Source organism: Parasteatoda tepidariorum, chromosome 4, assembly GCF_043381705.1.
Source record: "Parasteatoda tepidariorum isolate YZ-2023 chromosome 4, CAS_Ptep_4.0, whole genome shotgun sequence".
Lineage (NCBI taxonomy): Eukaryota > Metazoa > Arthropoda > Arachnida > Araneae > Theridiidae > Parasteatoda > Parasteatoda tepidariorum.
This window is the reverse complement of record NC_092207.1, coordinates 12683881-12694506: the sequence shown is the minus strand read 5'-3', so window position 1 is coordinate 12694506 and position 10626 is coordinate 12683881. Positions and strand designations below refer to the sequence as shown.

At 31.2% G+C, this 10626-nt stretch overlaps 1 protein-coding gene across 4 annotated transcripts in view; it reads left to right on the top strand.

Moving 5' to 3' along the window:
* The window catches only part of LOC107441922 (mitochondrial sodium/calcium exchanger protein), a 71443-nt gene extending 60856 nt beyond the window's left edge, over positions 1 to 10587 (top strand). For all 4 annotated transcript variants that reach the window (XM_016055334.3, XM_016055331.3, XM_016055333.3 and 1 more), the window contains exons 14-17: positions 3860 to 3935; positions 6367 to 6447; positions 6546 to 6616; positions 9283 to 10587. In XM_016055334.3, the coding sequence (XP_015910820.1) occupies positions 3860 to 3935; positions 6367 to 6447; positions 6546 to 6616; positions 9283 to 9474 (420 nt within the window). In that variant the 3' untranslated portion in view covers positions 9475 to 10587. The remainder of the gene's footprint in view (positions 1 to 3859; positions 3936 to 6366; positions 6448 to 6545; positions 6617 to 9282) is intronic.
* The last annotated feature ends 39 nt before the right edge of the window (positions 10588 to 10626 follow it).

Genomic DNA, 10626 nt, shown 5'->3' with positions numbered 1-10626 from the left:
ATTTGCGTTCAACAATGAATCAAGATCGTTTGGCATCGCTCGCACTTATGTCTATTGAATACGACATTTTGCGTAGTTTGGAATTCGACAGCATAATACAAGATTTCGTTGAATCCAAAAATCGCAAAAAAGTAATATATTAGATCATAAGATTCTGCAAAATAATTTATTACCGAAAAATATTATATTTTTATTTGTATCTTCATAATTTTGTGCAAAATACACTTGTTGTTTTCAAAGCTAAATTATTTTTGTCAACAAATTTTTTTCTCCCAAGTTCTTCGTAGGCCCCTGAATTTCGTAGGCCCTAGGCACGTGCCTAGTGTGCCTATATGTTAATCCGGCCCTGTGTCCAAGACATAAAAGATAAAGGCCTCTAACATAAGAGATATATGCAACGATCACTGTGGTGAAAGGTTGCTTGAAGCTCGCAGCGTTGGCTTAGGTGAATGCGAAGAAGTAATGATAGCTATTCATTAATCGTTGGACATTCTGATGTGCTACTACCTTTTCAATTACTTTAATCTAACTTTAATGCTTATTGAAAAGTTCATTAATAATTTTTTTTCAAATTCTTTGGTTAATGCTAATGCCGTGATGGAATTAGAGACTTAGTATGAATGAGAACTTTTGTTGAGAATGTTTTGAACTAGAACATACTAAATTTACAGCCAACTTGATAGAGAATAAATCTCGATAAGATTTGTGGAGGATCCTTTATATTTTTTATTGTATTCCTTTATTGTTAAAAACATCTAATGCATTTACTATGAGTGACAATGATCATATTCTTTGAAGTCCTTGTTAGCATATTTGTAACAAGCGTCTATTTAAAACTTGAATATAACTTTCGCTGTTATTTTTTTGAAATTATCTCGATTCTTAATTACATCTGAACTTCTTAGAAGAAGCATATCTCTGAGAACATCTTTGGAAATAAAATTTATCCAGTTCTGGCTGACGCGTGTTTGTACCTCATGAATACAAAAAGCACGTTTTTTTTTCTTTGCGCAGCGATGCAGCTCATCACGATGGCTACAGCTTTTTTCCTTCAATTATAAAGAACGAATTGTTTTTTGGGAATAATTTAAATATTATTAAAGTAGCCAAGAACAATATTATGTTTAAACTCAACACCTAGAGGTCTATAAAAAAGTTTCATCTCAAGATTTTATAATACACTTAGTGTTCTTTTCTAGTTAAACTCTACTTAATTGTAGTGTAAAATTCATAATTTCTCGTTCTTTTTAACTATCACATATTGATGAATAAAAATTTTGATTTATAAAATCGAATGTATGATACGCAACTTTTGATTTACAATACGCAAATTGATTCATTTTTTCAAACTCCTCAGACTACTTAAGTGATGTAAACTAGGTTCGAAGAAAAGGAATTTTAAAAGGTTGGTGAATCTGTTTATGGTTTAGTATTTATGAGACAATACCAAATATTATTCGTTTTTGAGACAATACCAATTACCATTTTCTTTTATTTACCAAAAAGGTAAATATGTTGAAATTAAGAGATTTTCATCGACAGTAGTTTCATCGTAAACCTTCAGAAAAATCACGAAAAATATGAATCATTTTCTGCACTGTAAAAATAATCCGAAAAACGATTAGTTCCTATCAATCAAACAAAGATATTTTCCAGATCTTTTTGAAAAAATTAAAATGAAAGAGCTTTAATTTTTAATGAAGATTTTCTGCTGTTCATAAAAGTTTTCCCACTTTTTTCGCAGATAAAATTGTAAGAAATGGATGTGGTATCTCAGTAGTAGTAAAGAATGACAGTTAGCTGACGGAATTTCTTCTTTTTTTCCGATGTTTAGATTAAGGCAACACTTTTTTCATTTCAATTTTTTCTTCTTTTCCTCCTTTTTTTTTTCCTTTTTTCACAACCTCATTCATTTTAACTACAATTTTTTTTTTTTGAAGTTCTATGATTGATCAGGTTCTGCTTTTCAGTACAGCATTTGTTCACTATTAATTCCTTTGAGAAATTAATAAATAAATCATAATTTATAATGGAACTTTTTACACTTTTAATAATATATATTTTGAAGTGGGTAAATTTGTTTTCAAATATAAATGTTAGTAATTTCATCGTACATGGTAATTCAAAAGAAATAAATCGATTACAAATGGCCATAACTATTTAATGAAAAAGAATTTATCGATAAAATTTACACAGAATGTAGAAGGTGCTTAAAAATTTTGTATACTTGAGTCACGGATTTTCTATGTGACTTCCCTTGGTCGTACAGACAACATCTACGAGATAGTCCATTAAGCATTTATGCAGTCACCGACGCAAGCGCATTACAAATGCGTTTTTTGAGTTCTTCAATTATTTTGGGACCCGGCTCACACCGACCACAGTGCTGACGTAAAATATCCTCGTTGTTAGATGGATCATGAGTCTTCTTGCTGTGAGACTAACTGTGGAAGGTATTCGTGGTTTCCTCTCCATGCAACGCAAATGCAGGTTAGTTCCATCAAAAAAAGTCCTCCACAAAGGCAAAATTTCTCCCAATACTTGATTCTAGAGTTCTCTTGTCTTCTGGATTGGGTTTAAAATTACAAGACTACGGTGTTGAACACTGGTAGACGTAAACTAAAAATAGGGTCGGCTGTTCAACGACTGTTATAAAATAAAACTGCTTTGGGCAGGGGAAGCACATACATCTGTATTTCACAAAACCCCATAGATAGAAATCACAGGGTGTCAAGTCTGGAGATCTCGGTAACCAAGAACAGAAGATATCGACCACATCTCCACTTCGACAGATGTTGATTTAAAAATGTGCGAACCCTCGTACCCCAGTGTGAGGGTGCTCCAGCTTGCTGTAAGATGCAATCCGTGGAATCTGTATCATTAAAAGTGTGGCATTTACCAAACTGTGGCATTAACCATACTTCAAGCATGTCAAGATAAACATTTGACGTAACACTTTTCTCACAGAAGAAAAAAGGACAGTACAATTTACGTGATGAGATTGCGCAGAACACATCAATCTTCTCCGAGTACGTTCGTGTTCAGTTACAGAGGAAGGCTACTCCGTACCCCATATTCGACTGATGTGCCAATTAACCTTCCCACTTATGCTGAAGGTTGCTTCATCGCGAAAAATGAGACTACCAGCCATTGTTTCATCCTCCATGCTTTCCAGCATAAGCTTAGCTTAAGTCATACGTTTGCCGTAGTCTCCCTGTTTCAATTGCAGCACAAATAGAATTCTGTACTGTTTTAGTTGCGGCCTCTGTCTGAGAACACGACATACCGTTGTTTGTGGCATTTGTAACTTCCTACTGCCTTCGTACGTCGATTTTCGTGGGATTCGTTCCCGCGTGCGGCGAATTCTTTCAATGTTTTCCGTGGAAATACGTGGTCATCTGCTACTTTTCCTTTGCCCAAACATCCCGTTTTATCAAGCATCCTATGCCATCTGCGTATCATGTTCCCATTTAGAGGTTCTTGACTTGCAACGCTGACGAAATCTTCCCTGCATTGTGATGGCAGAGTGACAATTGTTAAATTCTAACACAGACACCTTACATATAGGAATTTTGAAGTTCATGTTAATCTTATTGATAATTATTTTTCCTTAAATAGTTATAGCTTTTTATAATCCCTATATTCATTTTGAATTACTTTGCATTATGAGTGGAACGTTTTATCTAAAAATAGCGTTATCTTTGTTCGAAAAATCTGAATTAGTCAAATAAAAATAACAATAATTCACAGTCCTTTTTATGTCTTCTTTATTTAGTTGATAATCATATGAGTCCATGTTATTCATGGGCAATGTATACACTAATGAAACAGAAATGTTAAAATGTGTTTATCTTTTAAGGTCATTGGAGTGATTTTTGATTTGAGTGATTCCATTTTAGGCTTGACAATCCTAGCTTGGGGGAATTCTATATCAGGTATTTATTTTGTATTAAATTAAAGAAAAGTATATAACTGCTTTTTGTTCGATAGCAATTATGCATTCGTTATACCAACTGTTATTTTCTAAGTAACACTCACGCCACTATTACAACTCTTGATTATTTACTAACCTATAGCAAATTATTAACATTTGTAACACAGAAAAGCATCATTGGAGTACCTGAAAGATCAAAGTTTAGCCTATTCAGAGCCGTTGCATCACATTTGTGAATAAAGCAAAACAGTATGAATAAAGCGCAAATTAAGGTACAGAAATCGAAATACTATAGTTTCGATTCGACAAACAAAAACCATTATAATTATCGAAACACAAAATAAGAGTAGGAAGCTGAGAAAAAATTTATTTCTCCATTTTTTGGAGATTTTATCATTTCAGGAGGGAGATATATAAAAAACAGACGGTATAAGAAGTTTGGTTTGAATGGATGCAAGTTATATAAATTAAATTAGAATAAATTTCCAAACATTGAGAAAAGATAGAGTGCTAGAAAAATACCAAACTAAATTATAAGAATGTTTCAAAATACTGAATGATTTCCTGAAGTCATCAATCGCTCTAAATAGGTTGAGACTCTAATAGGAATTCCAATAATAGGTTTGAGTTTTCTTCTGCCAGAAACATTCAACACTACACTTCATCTACCGATCCTAACTCCTGGAAATCATTTCAAATTTCGTAAAATGCTTATAATTTAGTTGATGGTCTTTCTAGTATCATCACCATATCATTGGAAATCTATTCTAATTTAATTTCTAAAACCTGCACCCTAAGGTTCCCACAGAATCTCCTCAGACCTGATTCTTATCTCCCCTTCCATTATTATCTTGTTGAAGTTTGTGTCTACTTGTTAAACTATTTTTTTTTTCTATTTTCAACGTGTTTGTCTTGATACTTTTCTACTGCCATTTTGTGTTTAGATCCTGAGAAATTTTCTTGCTTATAGAACCGAAACAGCATTATACACATTTCCCAGCCTTTATGTTTTATTCACACTGTTTGCCTTATTCAAACTTATTCAAACATGACACAAATTATACTCCTCATAAACAATAACACTCTAAGGATAATTCTCATTTTAAGACAAATTCGTTGATTAGCAAGCTTGAGAAAAAAATCAAGCATTTTATTAAACCAAAACATTTTATCAAAATCGTCTTGATTTTTTTGTAAAGGAGGGAATTTTATGAAATTTCCCTGAACCGCGGACACCACAAATTCTTAACTAATAGGTTTCTTATTCATTTAGAGACATGTATATTAGATAAAAAAAATATAAATATAGTATTTCTAATAATAATAAAACAGATATGTATTTTCCCTATTTTGGATATTTAAATTTCAGTTAAAAGATATTCACCACAAACAACGGGTTTTATTTTCCCCAGAATTCTTTAGTTTAGTTTGTCAATTTTTCCCTGTGACATATTAATTGCATATTAATTAAATGCATTTAGCACAAATGGGTGGAAAAAAACATATGGCAACAAGATGAGAATATTAATTCATTTAACATTGTGGTAAAGTGACTGCGTAAATTATTTTGCAAATTGAATAATTTATATTAAATGATAAGTGCAAAATATTTATATGAGCATGTTCCAAGTTAAACACATAATTTTTTTTAATTATCATTTCAATATTAAAATTTCATTTTGAGGTAATTTGTATTTATTTCATGAGGGCTCAAAAACAATCTGCATAACTTGATTATTCAAAATACGCCCCTGTCTTTCAACCAAAGATAAACATGGAGGAACTCCATAACTAGCATAATATTTTTTTAGGATATTTTCAATAAATTCAGAAAAAAACATTCGAACTTCAAAGTGTAGAGGAATTAATTAAAGTATCAGAAGATTCAAAGCTTTCGAATTTTAGTTATTTTAAGAAAAATTTCTTGAATAAAAAGATGTTCTAAGCAAATATAATATAAGGATTTATTGAAAAAAAAACTATAATATAAATTTGATTTACGTACAGTTTCGTATAAAAAGCTGAAAATCTCCTGATTTTATTTTAGGATAAAGTGAGCGAAATATTTTTTTCCAATTCAAAACTGTTGTGAACACACTTTGTCTTTTAATTTAAGACAAATTGATATTTTTGTTATTGCACTGTGGAATTATAATATTTCAATTAAAAAAAATCAATTTTTCCATCTGACTCTCTTACGTAAAAGCCTGTGCAATCCGAGTTTTTTGTATTGAAATTGTTCTGAATTGGGAATATGCTTCTTTAAAATAATGATTTTGAAAAAAGGGATTCTACTATTCTTTTATTCATTGATTTTAAAAATATCAAAATTGTGGTATTTTTCATTTATTGATTGCTTCAATTACGTTGCTTGTGTGACATTTGCATTAATTTGAAATGTGTGTGACAATTTTAGTAATTTCAATTTGCAGATTTCCTGTCAAATGTAGCTGTTGCCAGGAAGAACTTTCCCAGAATGGCTATTTCTGCATGCTATGGTGGACCACTCTTGGGTAAGAAAGATCAAACAAGAATTTTTTTAAGGAAAAAAAATAGACATTAAAGTCAGCAAACTGAATTAATTTTATATTTTGTTAAATTTTTTTCTTAGCTTTATTGCTTGGCTTGGGGATACCGTGTATTATTGAAATAATTAAAGGACGAATCCCACCGAAGAATCCGGTAAGTTTTAACGCTCATTCCAAGCTTTGTCCATTTTCGTAATTGCCCATTTTAAGCGCGCATTTTGAGCTGTGACGATGAACTGCAAAAAGCTCTTCGACAATGTATTGCAACATGAACTAATGCAATCCCCTTTAACCCTTTGACGCAGATAGGACGCTGGTGTCCCTTTTATATATATATATATATATAGGTATATNTATATATAGGAATAGGAACAGTCTAATAGTTACTAAAAAAATCTGTTTCTTATAGGAATTATATTTGTACAAAAATATAAAGTCCAAAGAAAGTAGTTTGAATTTTTTGTTTCATGTTTCATTCCTATTCAAAAATTTATCTTTAGTTGATTTTATAAATTAAAAATATTTCAATGATAAATATTTCTCTTAAATCTAAATAACTGCAAATTAGAAACATTTTTTCTTTGGAAGAGAGCTGTGTTTGGAAGATTTCGCCTTTAACGCAAAAAAAAGGATGCTGTATTTCACAACAATAAACTATTAAAATGCTAAATATAATTTTTTTCACTTATTTTCACTTAAATTACTACAAATAATGAAAAAAGCATGAAAAATATGTTTAATAAAAATTCTGCGTCAAGGGTTAAACCCTTTATAAAATGTAGCTGTCGATCTGTACTGTCGTCAAGGAAAAGTTTTATTGGTGGTAACGCGATTTTTATGTATTAATGTATGTTTTAAAAGTTATGATAAGTTTTGAAAAATTTAAGAAAGTTGTTTTATCCACCATTTTAAATCAATAATTTAAACATATGCTTGACTGCCAAATTCTACGGTTAAATAATAATTTGAGTAGGAAGAATTTTTAAAAGTTAGACTACTTCGACAATATTTAACAGCAAAACACAACTAATAGATCTTATATACATGTGCATAGCTGGCATACATGTGCTGGTATACTGATCTTATGTACATGTGCATTCCGGATTTATTTATCTCTCCATATTAAGAAACTATGAGTGAGATCACTTCCTTGGTTTTGGGTGTTAAACTTTACGTTACATTTTGTTTTGCTGCGCAAAATTTTTAAGACGAAAGAATTGAAATTATATAGGTGTACAAAAAAAATGTAAAATGGAGTACAATGGAATAAAATAAATTTCACATTTGATAATTAGTTCAAAAGATATTAAATGTTTAGTAAAAAATTCCATGCGGACCACCCTGTAGCTCTATGTATTATGTAACGCAACTACAGAGTTGAAATTAAACGTGGTGGAAGAGCCATATTTATTTGCAAACTTAGCGCAAGTATTTAAGAAACTCGTGATTTTTCTCAATTTTCGCATTAAATAACTGTTTTTCTATTGTTGCAGAAAAATTTATTTATCTCTCCCGAGATCTTTGTTTTATAAGTTTGAGCTTTTTTTTTTTTCTTTTTTTTTTTGAAAATTAGTAAAAAATAAGAGAAAAAAAGACATTGGATGTTAATAAATTTTAATATTTATATTCAGATTTTTATAAACAAAAAACTTAATACAAGAAAGATAAGAGCCATTTCTTATTCAAAGTGTAGTAATGATTTAAGTCTCGTTAACGAGTTAGAATACTTTTTCATCTTATTTATAAACGTTACAATATTTTTTTAAGTACAGTTATTTCTATTTATCATTCATTTCGTTACAAGTAACATGTTAAAAAAATTATTTTGCTATTGTAGTAGTTTATTTACGTCGCACAAGAGTTTCACAATGGGCTATTGGCGACGGCCTGGGAAATATCCCTGAGGATAATCCGAAGACATGCCATCACAATATTGATCCTCTGTAGAGGGGATGGCACCCCCGCTTCGGTAGCCCGACTACTTGGACGTAGTCGATCACTTTAAGATAGAACAGTTTAACAATGACCAATACCGCACACCCCCGGTCCCTTCGTAAAATGATCCAAATGGTCACCCGACCGCAGCCAGTGATGCTTGACTTTGGTATTCTACTGGGACTTAACGATCAGTTCACTGAGGGACCAAATTTACGTTAAAACACATACTCTGTTGATGCAGAGTATGTGTTTTAACGGATGATTTAATGCTTTAACATACTCTGCTGATGATAGGGTTACCAACCTGTACTTTATGTACAGGGTAATAGGAAATTCTACCAGCAAATGCAAATGGGTGATAAGGAACATCAAGAAGAGGAAAATTTATCAGAGAACATGTAGTCGCAAACCACGCTTGACAAGGTGAAAATCGAGGGGGAAAAAAGCCCGCGCAGGTCTCAAAATCACGCAGGAAAACAACTACAAAAGATACTACAAACTTGCTAACAGCAAAGGAATTAATTTCATTAATTGTTACTTTAGTTGTTCGAAGTGGCTTTATTGTACAACCTGCAACTGAAACTAATAAAAATCATCAGCGCTTTATAGAGAATACCAAAGAAGTGCTTAATTTAGGCAGAATCTGGAACTGATCTCAATTTTTCTTCTCAAAATTCGGAGACTTTCTTGAAATTTTCACTCTTTCAATGGGATTTGCGACGCCATGTTCAATGGTAAGTTTTCATCGTCTCGTTGCCATTCATTAACCTGAATTTTTCAATCGAGTTTATGGATTACCCTGCGCACAGTAGATGCCAAAACTATGCTGAAAATCCTAAGAAATTCTTCGCACTTAGAAGATTAATTTTTCTTTCTTTGCAGCTGAAATTTTCGCCACAATTTTTCTTCTTATTCTGTGCTATTGGAATTGGACTTTTCACCACAGCAATAACTATGACCCTATGGAAGTTTCAAACCAAAAGACTATACAGCATCGTTCTTATAACTCTCTACTTAACATTCATGACTCTATCAGTGCTTGAAGAACTTAAAATATTCACGTTCTCATTGTGAATGCAGAACACCTGATACACTTTTTATTGAACTATAATTTTTCTGTTAATTGTGTACCAGACATTCGCCAAACTGACTACAAGAACAAATTTCGCTGGAAATTATTTTCGTATGCTTAAGCAATGGTTATGGCCAATATAAATATCAATATAACTCATTATTGTATTGGATTTAGAACTTTATGATGTCATAGAAAGGTATATTTTTTGCACTGTTCCGAAAATGTTACAAAAAAGCATTTAGAAGAAAGTTGGAGCTACGAATTTAAAAATTTATCAGGACAAAAGGTCCCGGCTCAAAAATAGTTAAGATAGATTTTAAGCTTGCAAACAAAAACAAATCAAACACTTAAAAAATAAATTGAAATAAATAAAAAAAACTGCTGACTAATTCAAAAAATGGATCTTCTCTGTATATTCACATCTTTAATCTTCTCAAATACTTGAAATCTTTATACGACTTAATCAGAAAAGTATGAATATTATTTAATAAGAGAATTTTTCCTCTTCTCTAATTAAGTCTCATATAATTTTAAGTGCTTTCTTTTAATAGTGCAATTAATTCATCATGTATTGTAGTTTTGGACACTTTTGGTTTTTAGAGCTTCGGAACCTACCAAGTGCAACTTTTGAATACAATTTTTTTACGTCAAGCTCTGCAGATACATTTTAGAATTTTTCCATTGTGTTGCAAATCTATACAAAGGTTTCTGCTACTGGGATTATACAACCATAATTATACTTTTAATGATACTAAATGATAGATTTTTTTTTAACTACCATATTTCTACGTATTTCTTTTTATTTGAGAGAATTAAATTGAATAAAAATCTAAGTCCACATGGATCAAATAAATCATCGGCTAATGCTGTGATAACGAAGATGGCTCGTTAGTAACGACATTCACTTTATAATTACGATTCTAATGAGGTGTCATAAGCTAAGCTCACGAATGTTTTTGCCAAGATTAATTACCATTGAAAAAAAATTATTAATGACAGTACATACAAAAAATGTGGTTGATAATGTAACATTTTTCCTTAATTTGCAACTCTGCCTCGAAATAATTTTTAGCCATGATAAAATAAGCAAGCGAATATATATATATATATATATATATATATTGCAAATTATTGGCGTGTCCCAACGTACT